Genomic DNA, 22,701 nt, shown 5'->3' on the forward strand with positions numbered 1-22,701 from the left:
CCATCATCATCACCATCATCACCATCACCATCCTCATTATCATCATCACCATCACTATCATCATCACCATCCCTATCATCATCACCATCATCACCATTACCATCACCCATCATCATCATTACCGTCATCACCATCATCACCATCACCATCCTCATTATCATCATCATCATCACCATCACCATCATCACCATCACCATCATCACCATCACCATCCCTATCATCATCACCATCATCACCATTACCATCACCCATCATCATCATTACCATCACCATCATCATCACCATCATCACCATCCTCATTGTCATCACCATCACCATCACCATCACCATCCCGATCAACATCACCATCACCATCCCTGTCACAATCACCATATCACCTATGTCATCATCATCACCGTCATCATTACCATCACCATCATCATTATCATCATCATCACCATCATCATCACAGATAATTTCATACTTGAGTTTTATCACACCTTCAAGAAGATATCATTCATTCAGTATTTAAACAGTTTGGGGTCTAAAAAAAAAGACGAAATGTTGTTTCTATACTCAGCCTTATGAATATGGCATTACCTTGACACCAAGAAAAAGCTAGGAGAGCACAGTGTCCAAAAAAAAAAAAAAAAAACCTGTCAGAGCTCCTTCGTAAAAACAGAAGAGAAGATAGCAAATCAAAGCTCAGCAGATGAATCACTGTGGTCGCCTTTAGTCATGAGGATAATGGCAAGCACCCTCCATAGCTCTGAGATGTGGGCTGGCACTCCTCCCGCTGCTGCAGGATCACATCTTACTCATCTTTGTGTCAGAACAGCCTAGCATGAGCCTGGCCCATCAGACTAGTCAGCAATCTAGGTGTACTTGGTATATACACACCCTCCCGCAGAGTCTTATCATCACTCATAAAATCTGAACAAATATTATTATCAGGCCAGGTGTTTGAAAGCATTGTGAATCATGTCCAGGACATGACTCATTGCCCAAAAGTTATTGATTGGGTCAGGTCCAATTGTTGGTTTGAACTCGAGTTTTTGTAGATGTTGTTTGATGTGTGTCCCTGTAGTCATCTCTCTTAATAAAGTAGGTATCTGAGATAGAGAGTTGAGGACAGCTTCTCACCATGACAGCATCAGGGGCTTTACTCAGGGCACTAACTGCTGAATTTGTTTCTCTTTCTGTGGGGCTCACAGGAGTGCACTTACAGGATGATGTCAGCTTGTGGCTGTCTTATATCTGGTTCTTCTGTCCCATACGTCGTCGTTTCGGGATGTTACTCCTCTTCTTAGCCAAATCCTCTGTTTCTTCACTGTCTCTAGCCAACCTCATTGGCATGAGGTTCCATTTTGGTCTCACACACCATCCAACCTCCCTTTGGATGTTCCATTTGCATCTCATCTTTGATGATTCACTGTGCTTCAGTACTTTTTATACCTCTGTAACTTCTATCCTGGCATTAAACTCAGCTTTAAAAGGCTTTGAATTATTTAATTATTTAAAGGACCTTTTGGATATGTATACAATTCTTATAAATAAACCTGTAATCTGTCAGTAGCAGAATTCGCAACTCGGTAGGTGTGTTTTTCACATGATCATGGGATGCTTTTGAGTTCATTGGTGCACTCAAGCGTGTAAAAAGCCTTGCTACACATTTTGCTGCATCTGTGTTGAACAAAATAGGTTGAATCTGGTTGCATGAGATTGGCGGGGGCGGGGGGAGGACTCAGTGTCTCCTGGGTCAACAGGAACAAGGGTGGAACTTGAGGACTTCCAGGCTATCAAGGTGTGAGGCTGTCCTTAAGGCAGCAGCTGCCAGGATCTCACTGGCAGTGAAGAGGCCACCGAGATGGGGGATGTGGCCAAGTACCACATGAAACTGCCAGACACATGGGCAAGTCATTTAAAAAGATTCTTTATCCTCCATAAAGAACTGATGCTTATGAGGCAGTTTTATTGAGTCAGAGTAAGTTGATTGGCCATCGCTGTGTAGACCCTTTTCTATGGACATGTGTGTGGTATTTTAGCTCCATTTTTATTTCTCAAAATTTTAGTGAGGATTGCAGTCTGAATTTAATAAAGTCCTCATTAACCCAAAAGTATTACTGGTAGCTTTCCAGAATGATAGAAACGATCTCCACCCTGACTTGCTACTTTTTGTTTCCTGGTAGAACGTCCGTCCTGGGCATCTCCTTTGGGGCTGCGTTTCTCTTGCTGGCCTTCATCCTCTTCGTCTGCTTTGCTGGACAGCTTCTGGTAGGTATTCAAATGTGGCGCTTCTTTGAAAAGTATGCTCATTTCATGAAAGCTGATTTCTTACCTAAAACTTTCAGAAACAAGGAGCTTATTGCTTTACCACTTCAAGAACTCCAGATCCCAGTTAAGGAAACATGCACCCTTCAGGTCTATAAGCAAGAATACAGACTGGAACAGCTCACGCACAACCAAGACACAAATACAAAGATGATTTGAAACGTTCGATGTCACATCAGAAGATTGCATTCTTGCTATTTGGTTCTGTCAATATATTTTTATCATTTCCTCTAACTTTTCAGAGTATTTATAGCAGCAAATGCAAGTATAATACGAGACTTTCAGTGTACAGGAGAATTAAAACTAACACAGGAACAGAAAACCAAACACTGCCTGTCCTCACTCATAAGTGGGAGTTGAACACATGGACACAGGGAGGGGAACATCACACACCGGGGCCTGTTGGGGGGGTAGGGGAAAAGGGGAGGGATAGTAGCATTAGGACAAATACTTAATGCATGTGGGGCCTAAAACCTAGATGATGGGTTCATAGGTGCAGCAAACCACCATGGCACACACATACCTATGTAACAAACCTGCACGTTCAGGACATGTATCCCAGAACTTAAAGTAAAATTTAAAAAAAAAAAAAAAGTAAACCTAATACATTGCTACAGTCACTTTCAAGCTATACAATGTTGGAGTAGTTGAAGAAAGCATATATTAAAATATCTTTTATTAGTGTTTAAGCTAATCAGGTTTAAACGCTGGTTCTGGATATACAGATTACATCTAAAATTGGAAGTCTAAAGCAAGTGTTGCTAGCTGGCCATCGGTCTATGAGAACATCCTAAGGAAGCAAACAATGGGATAGAAGGCCCTGAAGAGAAGCCACTATTTTGTTTTGTTCAGTGGAGATGAGCTGGGACAGAGAGGCCACTCTGAGCTTCTCAACAGAGGTCATGGGCATTCTCAAGAGAAGCTTCAGAGATTTTTTTTTTAAATAAAAAATTTAACATGATAATTAATAACCTATTATAAAAAATAAATAGAAATGTTCTTTAAAATATTTTTCAATGTATGTATTTTATGTGAGTTCTGCAGTTATAGACTATAGTCTAGATATTTTCACATTGTCAAAAATCATGATTTCTTCTGCCAGTTAGACTGTGACAAACCCATTTAGATGACACCTCCAAGGAAGCCTCCTGAGGTTTGTGGTCTGTCTGTTACCTCTCAGGACTATTGTGGCTTCTATGAAAGAATTTTTTCTTATTCTGCATGGGTTTACAGTTTGCATCTGTGGCTTTATTGCAATGTTATTTTGCTTTTCATAAAACACACTACTACTGCTAGCAACAATATCAGGACAGCGCGATAGTGGCCTCTTAGAATCCTCGTCCCCCCTTCAAAAGCTCTGAAAAGTGGCAGTCCTGACCCCCAAACTGTCCCTTGTATTCCAGTCCGACGTGCTGAAAGCGTTTGGCCAAGGCTGGTTAAGACTCCAAACCTTGTCTCGGCCTTTGTGCAGTCGACAGTAAGCACTTTGCCCTCTGTGCCTTATACCGTTGCAAACTTGTGTGGATTTTGTTTACTGTATAATAGTTTAGATGTTTCTAATTGTATTGAAAGCCCTTCCAAAATGGGACTGTGGTTTCTGCTTTACCCAAATGCACACATAGCATCTCGGTTCTGAAGCCCCCTGAAGACACTGTGGGTTGTATAGAGGAGGGAGGACCCTTGGTTAATTTGAATCCGCTCTGAAAGGCCCTGATGGGACTCTTTGGCAAAGTTTGAAAATGCTTACTGTAGAAAGAAGCCTGGTTTTCTATGTTCCCAGAATCATCCCTCGGGTGGAAAGGCACACAGGCTCCCCTGCTCTTTTCCTTACCCCCATAAATCTCCTGAAGTCCATTTCTCAGGTTTTCAAAATAAGAACCATCATTGGTGGTTCCATTGGAAATCCCAACCTAGTTCTATTTAAGTCAGTTCACATCATTGTGCCTAACTAGCCATATTTATCATTTTCATCCCAGGGAATCTGGTCTTGGATATGGGGGCATACGGTATATTTAGGGTATCAAGCTGACTTTTTTTCTTTCTACTGTCTAAGTTGTTATATTAAAGAAACATAGAGCTGGGGGCAGAAAAAAATATCTCAGGAACAACCGTGCTGAGTCTGTGGGAAAGCATTGCTCCCCTGTGATGCCTACCTTTCAGCCTTGCTGGAATCCCACGCCCTGCTGCTCCTGCCATAGCTCTTGTTCCCTCCTGTGGCCAGCCTGAGGCCCCGGTAAGCCGTCAAGGTGACATCCATAGCTCCTCCTGCCCTCCCATCCCTGGAGCTTCCCAGGACCCTGGCCTCCACAGGCCACATGCTAGGAAGTCCCTTTTGACTCCATGGTACCACAAAAGGAAGATTTCAAGGCTGCAAATAAATTGGTGCCTACCTCCTCCTCACAAGAAGCCTGTATGGTGTCAAAGTGCCCAGGAAGCCTAAACGTGATGACACTTCGTCTTCCTAAACTTGATTCCATAAGATCTGTGAATGAGGCTCCCTCTAGTGGCCAGCTGCAATTCCTCCTCCTTGGATGTAATCCATGAAAAAATCAAGAAGGAATTCTTTTCACTTCATTAATAGGTACTTTTTTACTGTTTAAACCATTCTGTAAGGATTTTTTAAATTTGCAACATCAAACATATTGGTGTACAGACAATTTAAGAAGGCTTAAGTGTACTTAAGAGTACTCCGCACTCTGCCATCCAAATTCAGTCAAAAACTGCTCATCACAAATATTCCACGGTGGTCATGGAGAAACATTGTCGCATCCTAATTGCTCATTCCCTGGCTTCTTAATAGCTTCCCAGTTGAGTAAGGTTTTATAATGATTTGCATTTATTATGTATTAAATACTTAGTTTATTAAAGAGTATTTAATACCCGAAACTTACCTTCAATTAACATATGGTGATTTTTTGAAAACTTCGATGCCAAAGGCAGTATTTGTGCTCTAATACCAGCTTTCAGTTCTCCGTATGAAGAATTAACATAAAATGTAATACTTCATAAAGGAAGCTGAGGAGAGGTCGGCCTGGCTAATGTTTTCTCCCAAGAGTTTTGCCTCTGTCATTCTCTGTTGCATAAAAAGCATAACGCCAATAAATCAAATCGATTGCTTGTTTTACAACTGGCCTTGATAAAAAGGTAGAAAGATATCAAAATAGGAAAAAAAAATAAGGGTGATAATGAATTGCAGATTTGTTCCTGTTGATAGAAAAATCATACAGATATTTGTTCAGTGACATGTTCTCAAACACATGGCAGGCATTTCTTTTCTGTGATCATTATTTCTGTGAGAAGCCCAGCCCTTGCCTCCATCGGCCCCTTCACTCCCACCCGAGGCATGCCCCATGCTGGCTCCCTGCTACCCCCACATTGCCCAGGTCTCAGTTCTTGTGCACGTGGGTGGGCTTAGCCACCGGGCACCTTCCAAGAAACCTGGAAACTGCACCAACTCCTGCACCAAGCCCTTCTTTTTACACCATGGGACTGACAATCTGTATCATTTAGCTTAGCCTCCAACACATAAGATCTCACTGAGACCTCTAAGTTGTTTCTGTTTCCCCTTGAATATATAGAGTTCCTTGTACTGTAGCGTTTTTATGGGGTCCTTTCCTACTTTCTCCTCTCATCCGGCTCTGGTTAGCACTCCCTCATCTCATGGAGGCCAAACTTTCTCAGGCCGAGTTAGGTGTCCCCTACAGAACCTTCTCCAGATGTCCCAGCATGGGGCCAGGCTCTTATGTGTAAATGATCATGTGGACGTGAGGAGGAATGTGAGTCAGTGGCCTTCATCACGCTGCATCCAAATGCCTTGTTCACATACACCGTGATTCCTTGACTCTGACATGCCTCCAGCTGTCTCCTCAGTTGGAAATCATCGTCTAACCTTCATAACCCAACTTTGAAGAGCCCATCTTTTCCCCACCAACTCCCCTCGTGCTGACTGGCTGGGATTCCCATTTTGCATTATTACTTTCATTCTTGTGGATGGAAAGATCTTCAGTGAGTTCACTGCAGCCCTGTTTTGTTCATTGTACTACTCTAGTACTTGAAGCACAAGATAAATATTTAATATCAGTCTCTGCTTGAAGGAATGTTGGGTTGCACCCAAGTGCAATTTCCTGGCACCACTGCTCAGAAAACATTCCACCCCTATTCTCACCCCAACTGGACTCCTTCTGAACTTGAAGCTCTGAATCCAGCTCACAGTCATGGTATCCTGCTCCACATTCTGGTAGGTTCCCAGCGTCTGCATCTGGGCCTGGAATCTTGATGTGCTCACTTGTTGGATCTTATTAGACACCTCTGCCTCAGGTGCCTTCCTGGGCCCATATAGCAGCCCCTTCATCTCACCATTGCCAACTATTCTGAGGCAGAGATAGATGTGCCCTAAGGGACCTTCTCCAGATGTCCTAGTAAGAGGTGACAACATGCTAGCAGCCCTCGCTCTCGGCACCTCCTCTGCCTCGGTGTCTACTCTGGCGGTGCTTGAGGAGCCCTTCAGCCCACCATGGCACTGTGGGAGCCCCTCTCTGGGCTGGCCGAGGCCTGAGCCAGCTCCCTCTGCTTGCCGGGAGGTGTGGAGGGAGAGGCGCAGGCGGGAACCTGGGTTGCACGTGGCTCTTTAACACTCACTGCGAAGGTCTGCAGCTTCACTCCTGAGGCCAGCGAGACCACAAACCCACCAGGAGGAATGAACAACTCCGGACAGGAGGAACGAACAACTCCAGAGGTGCCACCTTAAGAGCTGTAACACCGCAAAGGTCTGCAGCTTCACTCCTGAAGCCAGCGAGACCACAAACCCACCAGAAGGAAGAAACTCCAAACATGTCCGAACATCAGAAGGAACAAACTCCAGACACACCATCTTTAAGAACTGTAACACTCACCGTGAGGGTCCGTGGCTTCATTCTTGAAGTCAGTAAGACCAAGAACCCACCAATTCCCGGCACACTAGCAGGATAGTGCTTCCATGTGTAAAGGAATGTGGATGAGAGAAGGGATGGTGAGTCGGTGGCCTTCATCACACTGCATTGAAATTTCTTGCTCACATTCACCATGATTCCTTGACTCTGAAATGCTTTCTACATCAGATGCTACTTAGCATTTCAGAATTTAAAAGTCAAGAGCTGAGAGGGAACCTAGAGATAACCTCATCCAGTCTCTAATTTTGTGGATGAGGGACCCAGGACTCCAAAGGTGCCATCCACTTGAGTGAGTTTTTATTTCCAATTATTTAAAATAAACGTTTCCCCCACAACCCCGCAACACACACATACACACACACACACACACACACACGAAATGCTGAAGAAGCTGTAATCAGGCCTCTTGAGGATGGAAATGGAGGCTTTGGAGTAGAATCAGGAATGCAATGGCTAAGAGGTCTGCAAAGGCTTCTTATCCTTGGGTAAGAATCTTTGGAATAAATCCAAACTATTTATGAAGGACAAGATCCCAATGAGTGGTTCTGATTCCAGCCTCATCACAGTTTGTAAGTAGTAAATGTTGTGTTAAAAATACCTACTTACTCTGCTAGGTGCTTAGCTTTGACTGGCTCATTTATGCTCACAAGAGCCCTTGCAGGTAATATCTATTTGACAGTTTCATAGAACGGGATCTCACAGATGCTACATAACTTGCCTTCCCAGTGGTATATAGCAAGTAGATGTTGGAGCTGGAATTGGAATCAAGCCTTGGAACCTTATAGTAGAGGCAGGTTGCAGAGGGTACCAGGGTTGTGAATGGGGTGAGTCACAGGCAGACGGTGCCCAGCACTAGGCAGGGATGCCCATGCTTATGGACATGGACCAGCATGACACCAAAGTTGCCTTGTGGTGACTGCTCATTACCCATTGATCAAAATCACATTGGTAAGTCATGGTAACCTCACATAGTAACTATTCCTATTCGTCTCTACTCTAGTTTCCTAAAATATGTTTTTCAGCTGTTGGTCCCATTTATTTAAAACTAGGTTCTGGGCAAAGTGTAAATTCATCTTAAAAGACATTTGATATATTTTTAAAGTTAATTTATAATTGTATTTAGATTAAAATAATCTAGTAAGAAAGTACTCAGTATTATAATAATACTTTACAAAATGTTTTATACATATAATAGTCCTTCAAAGTGTTTTCAGACATTATTTTATTTGATAATGAAAATAATCCATTTTATCTAGGCAGAAGCTAAGACTAGAATAAGAGATTCAAGTTCACATTTTCATTACAATTAGCAATTAAAAATAGTACTAGTTGTCACTGTAGCAGTAATAGTAATAAGTGCACATTCACAGTCACATTTAGCTTTCTAAACTACCTGAGGCAGACTTACATTTCTATGATAAATACAAGAGAGTGACTCTAACCAAATATTCCACCACCAAACAAACAAACCCCCAAAACACGTGTAGAACGCATATGCTGGATACAGCAAGTGAAAATGCCAGAAAATATCAGAAGAATTGTTACCTTGTGCTTTCAATAGCAGAGAGAATACGATGCCAGCCCACCAACGTTCTTCTAGGCAGAGATGAAAGCACAAATAGAGAGGTCGCCTTGGGAAGGGAAAAGTAGGTCACACTCCCAGCTAATAGGAAAGCTTTCTACCCCACAGCCGTGTTTTTCCCTTGAAGTCTGTTTTCTCTCCTGTTAATATCACTCCACCATATATATATATATATATATATATATATATTTTTTTGGTTAGTATTTGCTTAGTGTTCCTTGTTCCATCTTTCTACTTCCAGCTTTTCCTTGTCAACGAAAAGGATATAGGTTTTAGGTGTGTCTCTGGTGAACAGCATGTAGCTCTATGTTCTTTTCTCTGTTCCAGACATCTCTCTCTCTCTCATTTGACAAGTGTGATCGGTTTATGTGCATTGCAATTATTACTAAAATCTTTTAAAATCTACTTTGTATCTTTTTTGCTTCTACTTGTTTTTCCTTCTTTTCTGCCTTCTTTTGGACTCCTGGAGTTCATTCTCTTATTCTCTCTGGTGACTTGGAACTTATATACTTTGGTTTGTTTTTTCAGTTATTACCTTAAAACAGGTAACATGTACACGTGATTAACAAAGTGTATTATTGGTAATATCTCCACTTCCTTGTTGAACAATGCAGGGACCATGCTCTGAGTCTGGTAATTTCTCATCTCCCATACTAGCATTGTTTAAATTTTTCTAAATTTAAACGGCTCAAATTATTCAATGTTTATTCTTGTTTTTGTTAAATGATGTATTTGTTTACTATTTTTTCCAAATACCATTCCACCTTTCTGGATTCAGTTTCCATATTACTAAAATGCTTCCTTTTATAATCCTTCCCATGAGGGCTTGTAAATAATATACCCACTCAGATTTTGTGTTTTAAAAGTCTTTATCTTTTCCTCATGGTGATTATTTATCATTTTTTCTAACATTCTGAAAACAGGATTCCATAATTTCCTGGCCTCTGTGGCAATGAGATTAACTCTCCTGTCCATCTAACTGTTGCAGACACTTGGTCCCTTGTCTCGGTGGGAGTTTTTGCAGGATTTGCTCTTTGAATCATGGGCAGTAGGTTCCATGTGTTAAAGTGTAGCCTGACTTTTATTTTTGAGACTCAGCTGTGTATTCTCAACTACAGACCTCATAATCTGCTCTAGGTCTGCAACGTCATTGTCCAATATCTCCTTGTGTTTTGTCTCTTCCCTGGTCTTTCTGTTCTGTTTTTTTCAAACTTTTATTAGAGGTATGTTGAATCTCTTCATCATATCCTCTGTGTCTCAGTCTCTTTTTCCTATTTTCAACTTTTTTATCTTTCTGTGCTATTTTATGGTTTATTTCCTGAGATGTTTCTTAGCGTCTCCCATTCACGGGCAGTTCATCCAGTTCCTCAATAACAATTTAGTTTTAATTTCAATATCTACATTTTCATCTCTAGAAAGTTTATGTGGCTCATTTAAAAAAATACTTGTTATTTTTCCTTAACAACTCACTCATTCATATGGATTATAATCCCTCTTTTGTTACTTTAATCTTATTTTAGAAACTATTTCAAATTATTGTCGTATCTGCAGATCTCGTGGTGCTAATTCTACCTCTTATGTTTTTTGACTCTTCCTCATATGGTCCATTGCCTTAGGTACTTTATAATTTGGTTTTTATTGTCAGGCTATGTTCAGGAGGAACTGCCCCAGCCCCCAGATGGGACATCCCTGCACTCTGTAGTCTAAAGTATCATTTACAAGCAGTGTCATTCTTGCTTCTGCCATAGCCCCAAGGATTTTCTCTGGTTTTGACCTAATTAACAACCCTTCAATTTGGAATTCTCATTATGAATCAGGTAATATAATTTCACACCCAACACTTTAGGGTTTGGATTGATCCTTGGAAGCTTATTGATACTTCCCTGAGGTAGTGAATGGAGCTCTTCTAGACTTCTTTGTACAGAAGGAATAGCGGTTTGAGGCTCTGGATTTTATTCAAGAGTCTTAGTTGCAGCCGCCCACGTTTTACTGGCCCAAGGAAATATCTTCTTTTCCCTATGGGTGTTAAAAGGCCATCCGCTAAGTGCCATAGCCTGAGCCCTGATCCAGGACACTCCTGGATCCACCCCACAGCCTCAGTCCTTTTATCACTGAGCTCTCTCTTTGTTTCTGTGCCCTGGTAATTTCCCTTTGAGTCCATCATTAAAAATAGTAAATAGAATCACCACGTATTTGATGAGTTCCTACCATTTAACAAACATTATACTGGCTTCTGAGAAAACAGAGACAAGTGCGATATGGTCGCTGTCCTCAACCAGCTCTGCATTTGGCCGGAGATAAGCATGTCAGCAAAAATGATGCAGTGTGGTACCCAGTGGAGCAACAGTGCAGGGAGGTGGCTCGCCCAGGGCGTAGGGAAGAAAAGGGTTGATTTTGTAAAATATGATTGATTGGCATAAAGAAGTCTTCCTGTGGGAAATTAAAGGACAATTAAATAATCAAAGTACACATCACAGTCTTTGTGACATTAAATGTTACAAGTAATTATTGCTCCGGCTTGTTCCTGCCATTCAGAAGGACGGTCCTCAGCTAATTAAAATGCCAAAGTAGATGTTCCTTTAGGCAAATACACAAAAGTACATGTTTATATGAAACACGAAACCACCATATTTTCCAAGCAAGATTTTAAGATGGATTTTGTTTTCCTAATAATAAAAGTTTGCTTCTCAGCTACTCAGATATCTTTATAACTTTTCTGGATTTTTTTTTCATTTTATTAACTTTATTTAATATGAGCTTCTACTTCAAGTGTCTCATCTGATTTTTAAAATGGATACTAATGAAACAGTAAATGAAGTCTACTTGTATAATGATTAAGTTAAATTATGAAGAATTAATTTTAGAGTGAAAAAATTAGATTTAACTTAATTTGAGAGACTACCAGTTGTTTCCATTGCAAGTGGATCAAAACAAGGGAAGAAAAAAAAAAAGGAAGAGAGGGAAGGAAGAGAAGCTGGCTGATATTTTTGGTGGAGCATGTATGAACATTTTGTTTTTCTGAGGAGGATCTGCATGTACTGGATTAGGAACGTTGGGATTCATCCCACGTTTTTCCTACCACACCCCACTGCTCATTATCCCCACCATCAATTCTATGATAGGATTAGGATTTTCCTTTTTTTTTTTTTTTCCTGAGACAGAGTCTTGCTCTGTCACTCAAGCTAGAGTATAGCAGTGCAATCTCAGCTCACTGCAACCTCTGCCTCCTGGGTTCAAGCAGTTCTCCTGCCTCAGCCTCCTTAGTAGCGGGGATTACAGGCACCCGCCACCACACCCAGCTAATTTTTGTCTTTTTAGTAGAGACGGGGTTTCACCATGTTGGCCAGGATAGTCTCGAACTCCTGACCTCGTGATCCGCCCATCTCAGCCTCCCAAAGTGCTGGGATTACAGGCATGAGCCACCGTGCCTGGCCAGATTTTTCTATAAATTTATATTGCTTCTTTTATTACATCTCCCACTACATTTAGTACCAATCCCTTGTTTGTTAGTGGATGAATGTGATATTCACATCCAAGAGCATTTCTAGAAGGTACACGGTGAGCTCACTGTAAGTAAGAGCCAATCATGGGGTTCAGTGAGATGATCAAGTAAGGGAAGAAACAGATGTGACTGAAATTACGCCAGGAATTAAACCAAAGATCAAAGCAAATGACTGCACCGACTGGGCTCACAGCAGGCATTTTCTCATTTTCAGTTGAATAGTATCTTCCAAATAAAGGCCAAAATATTCTTTGAGATGTTGTCGTTTATAACATTTAATTAGGATGGTCTGAATTTTGATAAATGTTTTTCCACCAGGGCCTTTAATATTTAATCAAAAACAGGATAAACTGAAGCCAATGATCATATCAAGAGCCAAGCTGTAATTTTTCTACAGAGCTACACACTGAATCAAGGATCTCCGTTTTTCTTCATCAGATTCCTTCCATTTGAGGATCTTAGTCTTGTTTCTCCTCTTAGCCCCATCATTGGTTTCTTCTGCTCCCCCCACCAGCTTGATCCTCCACTTCCTCTTTCGTCATTGTCATTGCAACTGCCACCTCTCTGTTCTCTTCTACTTCCTTGTCCTTGCTGGCAGCAATCCTTGCCAATTTTTACACTTCAGAACAAGTTTACTTACCTTGTCGCTGCTTGGTAACAAGGAAAGATAGCCACCTGTCTCCCTGACCTCTGGAACAACACATTTGGCATAAGTTTTAAAACAACTGTGAGGGAGAACTTTGAGACGTGCATGGAAACTGCATAGGTGAAGCAACTGAACCAAGTGCATCCTGAACCGGTAGTGCCAAACCCACGTCCTCCGAACCCCCATGCGTCTAGTAAGTAGCTGCAAGTGTTGCTGATTTGTCATTTTGCCTGGCATGTCACATGAACGGAAAAAAAATTCCTGCATATCTGCCCAGGTCTGTTTTAGTAAATTACTAGCCTGTGAGCAGAATACAACATATTCCTATTAGATAGCGTATCTGACAAGATTATCACCATGTATTTTTCTAAATCTTCAAACGCAGTAACTTGTTTTAATTTTGTAATTTCAAAAATTTGTCTGTGTAATAACTAGATAATATTTTACCTAATTGACAGCGATATGCAATCTTAGCTAGATGTACATTTTCTCCTGAAGTAATAAACTTTTTAAATGTTCTGCCATTAACATTTTCATTATCATCTCTATTGATAATTTCTGTTTACAGAATTTATCATATTTTTATTCAGAATTTAATTCATATCAGAATTATGAAAATTATCATAATTTCACAAACATAAGAGCATTGATTTTAACAATTTTCTCTTAAAGATACTAATTGTAGTCGATCTGGATGTGAATATAAATATATTGTCCTAATTTGCGAGAATCAAACCAAATGCCATCATCCAATGGAGTCTGAGTTAGATGAGCGTGATATTTCATTTGAAGCTCGGCTCTTCATATTTTATTATAGGTTGGTGCAAAAGTAATTGCGGTTTAAATGTAATGGCCAAAAAAAAAAGCTCAACCACTCAGGAGGCTGAGACAGGAGAATCGCTTGAACCCAGGAGGCAGCGGTTGCAGTGAGCAGAGATCACGCCATTGCACTCCAGCCTGAGTGGCGACAGAGTGAGACTACGTCTCAGGAAAAAAGAAAAAAAGAACACAGATTTGACTGTGTTTTGTGATATTAATATTATTAGAAGTAGCATGCATTAAACAATAATGATAACCATTCGTGGGTGGATGTTTAATGATAACCATTTGTGGGTGGATGTTTTCTGGTTACCTGACCCTCTAAGATGCTGCATGTTTAGAGCATTAAGGGACAATTTACTGCATGGCAGATTTCCTGCCACCACCAACCCCTATCCAAACCTGTTCTTGAGTAGAAGCGTCAAGTGCAGATCTGGTTCTGCTGCTGCTGGTGATCAGAGGCCCTGCAGAGCTGGGCCAAGGGCGCCCCCTGCCGCCAGCCAGCAGTCCAGCTCTGGGCAGCCTCTGCGGCTGAGGGCAGCCCTGGCTCAAGCTCCCTGGTAGGTACTCGGAGAAATGAGAGGAGGGCCCGGGAAAATCAGCCCAAGACGTGAACCCCGAACCTGGTCCCGTGTCTCCTTCAGTGGGGCATGTGCGCTGTAAACAAACATTCTTCATCTTTTCCTATCAGGAGCTGGAAGGAAGAAAAAAAAACCAAAGCCACCATGGTGGAAAGGAATAGAGAGGAGATTTTGTTGTTGTCGTCGTTGTTGTTTACATAGATATAAAGCAAATAGGAATTTGGTCATTAAAATGTTTCTAAGAAATATTGTGTTTTCTTCATTGAAATAACAGAAAGAGTGAACATTTGTAAGTCCTGTCGCACACACCTTCTCTAACTCGTTTAAACCTCTGGAAAGACAGAGGAGGCAGGTACTGTTATTATCCCCATTTCTGAGAGGAAGAAACAGAGACCCCATTTCCGAGACGATCATTAACTGGCAGCAAGTTTCCCAGCAGTGGAGGTTTGAAGCTAGGCCACTGGCTGAATCTTCATCCTTCTCAACTCCTCTCTCCTGTATTTAGACTCTCATTCAACTGCTGTATCAACATTGAACATACAGCAACACTTAGGGCAACAATCATTTTAGGAACAATACAAAAAGAAGATGTGAAAGAAGTAGAGAACTAAAGCACAGCCTATTCATGCTGTTCAGGAATATTCTTTATTTGAATTTGAATTTCACTGATGTCACACCAGCTTTGTTTGCCAAATAGATTAACTTAGTATCAATCAAAGGGTATAATTTACGTTATTCCTTCTTATGAATTTCTTGAAATCATCACCTTTTTTGTTTGTTTCCAAGACACATAGTCTTGGGACCACATTCCTTTAGTGTGAAGATATCAATCCCTGGAGTACTTTTACATCCTGCTTGTCATATCAGATAATGTATGCAAATTATGCCCACGCAGCATCTGCATAGGCAGAGCTGATGTCACTCACAGTTTAGGGGAACTCTGTGTACTGCTGCACACTCGGGAGATGGTGAGAATCTTTGGAAAGGTGACCCTCAGGATGGGTGAGCTCATTCACTGAGACCCCATAGTGAATGGGGAGCAAATGCTGGCTGTCGTTCCCCAAAGACCTCAATTCCTTCTTATATCAAAAAAGCTTCCCCAACCCCCATATGTATAGCAGCATATTCACAACAGCCAAGAGGTGAAGCAACTCAGTGTCCATTTTATGAATGGATAAAAAAAAAGTATAGATCCATACAATGGAGTTTTATTCAGGCTTTAAAATAGAAGGAAATCTTGGCATAATGCTACAACATCATGATCCTTGGAGACATTATGCTGAGAGAAATAAGCCAGTCACAAAAGGAGAACTACTAGATGGTTCCACTTACACGAGGTCTTAGAGTAGTCACCATCGTGGAAACAGGAAGGGAAATGGTGGTTGCCGGGGCTGGGAGGAGGGAGGAATGGAGACTTGTTTCTCCATGGGTATAGGGTTTCAGTTTGGTAAGACTGAAAATCCTAGAGTTGTTACACAACAATGTGAATATGGTTGTCACTACTGATCTCTACACTTGAAAATGGTTTAAAGAGCACGTTGTATATTATGTGTTTCTCAACACTGTTAAAAAATGTTTTTGGGGAAAAAAAGAGCTTCTCCATGTGGGAGAAAACCCCCACAAGACCAGACGGGATCACACAAAGCCATCATGCCTCATGCCTGAGACTTTCAGATACCGTATTTATAAGTTTAGGTGCCAAACTAAGTCTGTGGCCTGGGCTGTATTCTTGTGATCTGCTAATGCAGCATTAAAAGGGTCAGGAGATGTGCTGATCTCTTTCCACATAAATCAGCTGAATAAATGATAACTTTCATCGTAGCTGTGATCAGAGACCCAACATATCCCCCAGGGTGATGTAATTAACTGACATTTTTCCTTTGAGAAAGGAGTCACTTAAAAACATAACTTCAGGTCTGTTTTAAAAGACATACAAGCACAATGTACCTTTGTCATAGGCATTTAATTTGTTCTCAGTTGGTAGCAATGATGCCAACATAATTTTAATAAGGTTTGTGACTTGGTATGAGTCCCCAGGGGAGGCTAGAATCTACATGTTTATGAATAATGTTGGTGCTTCTTGTGGTTTTAAACATTGTCATCAAGAAACTGGAGAGAAGTCATAAACTAGCAATGCTCTTCTTTTTCTTTCTCTCTTCTCCTAGCAATGCAGCAAAAAAGCCTCTCCCCTGCTCATGTGGCTTTTGAAGTCCTCAGGCATCATTGCCAACCGACCCTGGCCACGGATCTCTCTCACGATCATCACTACAGCCATCATTTTAACCATGGCCGTGTTCAACATGGTAAGCCCCGGACCATGACTGTGTTCAACATGGTAAGCCTCTAACCATGGCCGTGTTCAACACGGTAAGCCCTGGACCGTGGCCGTGTTCAACATGGCCAGCCCCGGACTGTGGCCGCGTTCAACATGGTAAGCCTCTAACCATGGCCGTGTTCAACACGGTAAGCCCCGGACCGTGGCCGTGTTCAACACGGTAAGCCCTGGACCGTGGCCGTGTTCAACACGGTAAGCCCCAGACCGTGGCCGTGTTCAACATGGTAAGCCTCTAACCATGGCCGTGTTCAACATGGCCAGCCCCGGACCATGGCCGTGTTCAACATGGCCAACCCCGGACCATGGCTGTGTTCAACATGGTCAGCCCCAGGGTGAGTCAGGGCTCACAGCAGGCAGGGCGTTCTTCCCTTCTGGGACCTGTCCTGTGGAATTTTAGAAACTCGCTTTTAACTCCTTTGCAACACCAGCTGCTGCCTGTTAAATTTAGCATCTAATGGCTACAGCAGTCATTTCTCTAAGGGAAGGGATGCTTTCACAGAGCCACCTTGAGAGATGGGGTGACTCCTTGGAGCAGTTCCCCACTTCCTTGCTCATGGTGGCCCCTCAACAGGCTGCAGAAATGACTGCAATGTCTTAAGGATAGTCATGAGGGGCAAAGGAACCCTCAAACTAAGGGGAGTGCGGTGTCCTGCCCTGGAGTTTAAAAGACCCGATTGCAACCCCGTGCTCCCCGTCTCACCAGCTGCGCGACTATAAGGACGTTTTCATTGAACTCCGCAGGCTCCATTTTCACTTCTTTGAAAGTGGGAACCAAGACTTTCTCTACCAAGGTGGTTCTAAGGATTCAATGAGCCAATGTTCCCACCACACTTAGGACAGTTCTGGTCATTTTGTAATTATTGAGCCAATGGCCACTCTTACTATATCAGTCTCATCATTGCTGGTTATCTCCCCCAGAATAGACACTTGGCTCATCACGGTGCTTTGAGACATGTCCTTATTGTTCTCACATCAACAGCAGCAGCCATAGATCTGATGCTTCCTGTAGTGGAGGCTTCCCTCAATGGGAAATGCAGAGTGTTAGGAGATGTAGTCCTTGCCTTCCAGGGGCCCACAGTCAGGTTGTGGTGACAGACCATATATTATTTCATAATAATAACATTGTTTTTATAAAGTAGAAAGCATTCATGCAGTGAAATGTAATATTTATTGAATATAAAGATATGCCTGGTATGTGCTGGGTGCTCAGACCCCAAAGACAGTTCTGTGCCTTCTAGGAGTAGGAGTAGGAGTAGGAGACAGACAGCTGGGTAACCTCATCATCAAGTCATTCTGAAACGAGGAGGCGAAGGCAGCAACAGAGGCATGAGGGGAAGGGAGAGCAAGGCCTGTTAGATGGAGTCCTGGAGGGCTAAAGGAGGAGTCTGCCACGTGGACCTGGAGGAAGTGAGGGGCAAGGACAGGTGGGTGGAAGGGGAGAAGGAGGGATGTTTGCCTCTGGGACAAGAACAGAAATTCATATTAAGAAGTAGAGAAAAGGGCCGGGCGCGGTGGCTCAAGCCTGTAATCCCAGCACTTTTGGAGGCCGAGACAGGTGGATCACAAGGTCAGGAGATCGAGACCGTCCTGGCTAACACGGTGAAACCCCGTCTCTACTAAAAAATACAAAAAACTAGTCGGGTGAGGTGGCGGGCGCCTGTAGTCCCAGCTACTCAGGAGGCTGAGGCAGGAGAATGGTGTAAACCCAGGAGGCGGAGCTTGCAGTGAGCTGAGATCCGGCCACTGCACTCCAGCCTGGGCGACAGAGCGAGACTCCATCTCAAAAAAAAAAAAAAGAAGTAGAGAAAAACAAATCCACCTGAAGAAGTAGATTAGGTCCTTGAATGTTTACATGGGGCCAGTCCTCCAGATCGTAGAGTTCCTCTCACTAGGAACTAGTGATCGTAAGTTCCTCTCAGACACCTGCAGATTCAGGTGAGGGTGACACCACCTGGATCCCAGATGGGCCAAGCACTAGCAGCAGGAGTGGGATGGCCTCTCCATCGCTTTGTGTTGCCTAGAAATTGATCTTAGTGACACCTGCAAAGGCGCCTTCAGAGATAAGCTGTAGCTTGTCCTCCCTGCTCTCTGGAGGTGAATGTGTGTGACTCCTGCAGGTTTTCCTGTGTCATGAGTTTGGGTACAAGCATGCTGGCAGCCCTACCTCACCTGCCTGTGTCCCCCAGCTCCCTCTCCGGAGCTCCCCAAGAAAGAACATGAGGTCAGCCCTGTTGTGGGGCTCCCCAGACATGCAGGCCGCTGAAAGGTGCCACCACAGCTACCTCCTCCAGCCACCCGCTCAGCCTCCAGAACAGCTAGTTCAAAGGCTCCTCTGTTGCTGGAGAAGGAGGGGCTCAGCAGGCAAGTCCATGCAGGCCACAGCCTCCCTGGGCTATTGCAGGCCCTTGGCGGGCAGTCCCCTGTGGAGAGGTCCTGATGGGCCCGGCCCACCGCTGGAAGCCCTCCTCCTCCTGCCCTTCCGTAAGATGAGCGAGTGGCACAAAGTGGGTCTCCCCTTCTTCCTGGATGTTTGCATCACTTGAGGCTTATTTTCTGCTGGGGAAGGAGGCCTCCTCTTCTAGGTCTCAGGCGTGCCTGGATGGTGACATCTTTTATTTCCAATTAGGGCTTAATCCAGAATGAATGGAAAACAGCTGAAGAGGGAAAATGTGCCATGTCTAGACAACAAGCAATTTTCTGGGGTACCACTGGGCTCCAGAAAGACAGAAATGCCAGGGCTCAGGTGGAGACCTGCTGCATTCATCCACTCAAGGCACCTGCTCATGGGAGCGAGACTGGCCAGCCGGGCGCATTCTGCCTGAAGAACAGGGTTGGGAGGCAGGGGTGGTGGGGAGTGCTGTTCTTGCTGTGGTCCCAGAGCTTGCTTTAGGGGGACGGCCTCAGGGTGAGGAACTCAAGGTGAGAGATTTCAGACAGGGACAGGAGAGAGGCTTTCTTGAAAGAGCCTTTCTGCAGACACGCCACGAGCCACAAGAATGCCTCAGCTCTCTGCACATGCAATTTCCTGGATACTGCAAGGATGTGAAGAAATCACGGGGGAGGAACCTGGACAGAGAGAGAGGCAGGCAAGGGGCGTTGGCCTGAGACGCCAGAAGTCTGAGTGTGTTTTCTAAAATGGGTTTTTTGGGCTCGACTTTGTAACCTGCATGTATGCGTTAGTGCTGCTGTCCCAAGATCCAGCTTCCCAGGAGAGCGCACGGCCAAGCACCAAGTGCGCTTTGGTAGATGAAAGCTGTGAGAGAGACTGGGTTGGAAGTGACTCTGTGGCGGAGGGGCTGATGAAAGCGCACTTGAAGGGCAGCAGGGTGCACAAGCTAGCGTTCCGATGTACTCAGGACCCGCGGGTGACTGACACATGCATGTAAAATGAAGCCTCCTCCTGGCCCGTCAGGAGCGTGTTCACCGTGCATGCAAGCAAATCGAGTACACTTCCTGAGGTCGACCTTCACTGGTCAGTAGCAGCACATATGAGTTAGGGGACAATACATTTAACATCATATACGCAAACGTAAGAGTGAGATCATTTTTTCTTTCTCTCTTATTATATAAATTTCAGTTGTGGAACATGATGTTTTGATATACATATAAACTGTGAAATGATTACTACAGGCAAGCAACTGAACATATCCATCGCCTTCCACATAACCTCTTGTGTGTGATTAGAGCACCTAAAATCTACTCCCTTAGCAAATCTTAAATACAACAGAGTATTATTGACCAAGTCCTCCCGCTGTGCTTTAGTAATCTAGGTGCGTTCATCCCACATGACTGCAACTTTGTACCCTTTGACCTACATCTTCCCATTTCCTGGCCTCCCCCACACCTGGTAACCACCATTCTACTCTCTGTTTCTGTGTATTCAGCTTTGTTTATTCCATATATAAGTGAGATCATGCAGCATTCATTTTTCCGTGCCTGGGTTATTTTACTTAGCATAATGTTCTGCATATCCATCTATGTTGTTGCAAATGACAAGATTTTTCTCTTTTTTAAGGCTAAATAATTTTCCATTGTGTATGTGTGTGTATCAAAATTTCTTTTCTATTTTGTTCTTTTTTTTTTTTTCTTTTTTCTTTTTCTTTCTTTCTCTCTTTTTTTTTTTTTTTTTTTTTTTTTTCTTTCTGAGATGGAGTCTCACCCTGTCACCCAGGCTGGAATGTGATGGGGTGATCTCGGCTCACTGCAACCTCCACTTCCCAGGTTCAAATGATTCTCCTACCTCAGCCCCCCGAGTAACTGGGATTTCAGGCGCCCACCACTATGCCCAGCTAATTTTTGTATTTTTAGTAGAGATGAAGTCTTACCATGTTGGCCAGGCTGGTCTTGAACTCCTGACCTCGTGATCTGCTGCCTCGGCCTCCCAAAGTGCTGGTATTACAGGTGTGAGTCACCATGCCCAGCCCCAAATTTTTTTATCTAATCATCCATCAATAGACAGATTGTTTCCATATCTTGGGTGTTATGAATAATACTAGAATGAACTTTGGGGAAATCTTTGGTTTTTTTCCACATGTCCTAGGAAAGTGCCTTCCATTCATTAGTTATTAAATGAAAGAATGAGTGAGTGAATAGGTAAGCATACAGCCCTCTAAATAAGAAACCATTTCCTTTTGTAACATCTAGTTTGACCTTATAAAACCAGAATTTATCACGTAATTCTTAAAGATGATATAAATGAGAAACAAATCTGGTTTGGAAGCTAACTCTATTTTGTGTAGCGTAATTAGTCATGATTGACAGACACTTCAGTCACTGTCTATAAATGTTTGACAAGCTGATCATTTAGGAGGAGACATTCTTTCAACAGTAGCTACGATCCTTTAGAGAGAGAACGACTGCCTTTGGTAACAGAAATATGTCTCCAATGTTGTTTTCCTTCCTCCACAGAAGACACATTAAAAGTATGATGGATGACCCTTGAGATTTCTTTCTTTCTCAAAAATCATTCATCACACTTTTTAATACTTTTAATGTGCCTTCTGCAGATTTTCCACATACCAAGCTGCCTTCTGTAGCAGTAGAAGCAGGAAATAAGCTAAATTACCTTCCCCTACTTTTTCCTGTCTATCGATGCAGGGGGAGAAGAAATCAGAGCTGCTCAGGCACTGAATTCCTCCAAGTGTGCAGAAAAATACCGTTTGTATTGATACCTGGTGCCATGAACTTAGTGGTTCTTTTCCACGCAGGTGCTCCTCTTATGTCAAAGAAAAAACGTAAAACTGTAGGAAAGTTGACGTTGGGTACGGAAGGGAAATAACATGACCTAGCTGTACAGCCTTGTGTATAATGTCTTATTAATCACAGAAGAGGCAGGACTTGTCCATGGAGCTCTGCCTCTGGCCACACCTGAGGATCTGCAGATGCCCCGGACTCCTGAACTCCGACTGTGTGAGGCGGAGGCAGCGCTCAGGGCCACATGCCTCATGAGGTGGTGCTGATGCGGCACTCAGGCTGCCCAAGCAGGCAGGCAGGTAGGTTAGGAGGGGGCACCTGTGCAGGGCGGTGCAAGGGAAGCGGGCTCCTGTCACTCACGTCAGGAAGGCGACACCTTCTGCTGAAGGATGTGAGTGAAACTCAGTCTTTACTTACATGCAGTTCAATGGTCCCAGGATTGTTTCTGTCTCTTTTTACCTAGTCCCACTTGAACCTGTCCATCCGGGAGCAGTTTCTAGTTAAAGGAGTATAGCTTTTCATGTTTTTTCTCAGCATTTTTTTTTTTCTGAACACGTTTTCCAGACTGAGGGAGCCCCATCCTCAAGTTGTATTTCTATTTCTTAGCTGTTGTTAACCCAGTGAGACTAATCCAGGCATCGGACTCACATTTCAGCAAGAATAACAGTTCTTTGTGTTGGCGGAGGTGGGGGACTGTGGGAGTGCATATGCTTTAAGTCACTGGGAAGAGCATGTAACTTGCTCTCAGAAAACTTCATCTGTTTAAAGTCCTAGCCTCATTCATGTCCTCATGTATAGCACCTGT

General features: G+C 43.1%; 1 protein-coding gene across 1 annotated transcript in view; it reads left to right on the forward strand.

Annotated features, from left to right (window-relative positions):
* Positions 1-22,701, forward strand: part of ADCY2 (adenylate cyclase 2) — a 426,140-nt gene that overhangs the window by 339,125 nt on the left and 64,314 nt on the right. Inside the window, 2 exon segments of the mRNA NM_001265652.1 lie at positions 2,169-2,253; positions 16,534-16,671. Coding sequence (NP_001252581.1) covers positions 2,169-2,253; positions 16,534-16,671 — 223 coding nt within the window.

The sequence above is a fragment of the Macaca mulatta genome, chromosome 6, assembly GCF_049350105.2.
Source record: "Macaca mulatta isolate MMU2019108-1 chromosome 6, T2T-MMU8v2.0, whole genome shotgun sequence".
Classification (NCBI taxonomy): Eukaryota; Metazoa; Chordata; class Mammalia; order Primates; family Cercopithecidae; genus Macaca; species Macaca mulatta.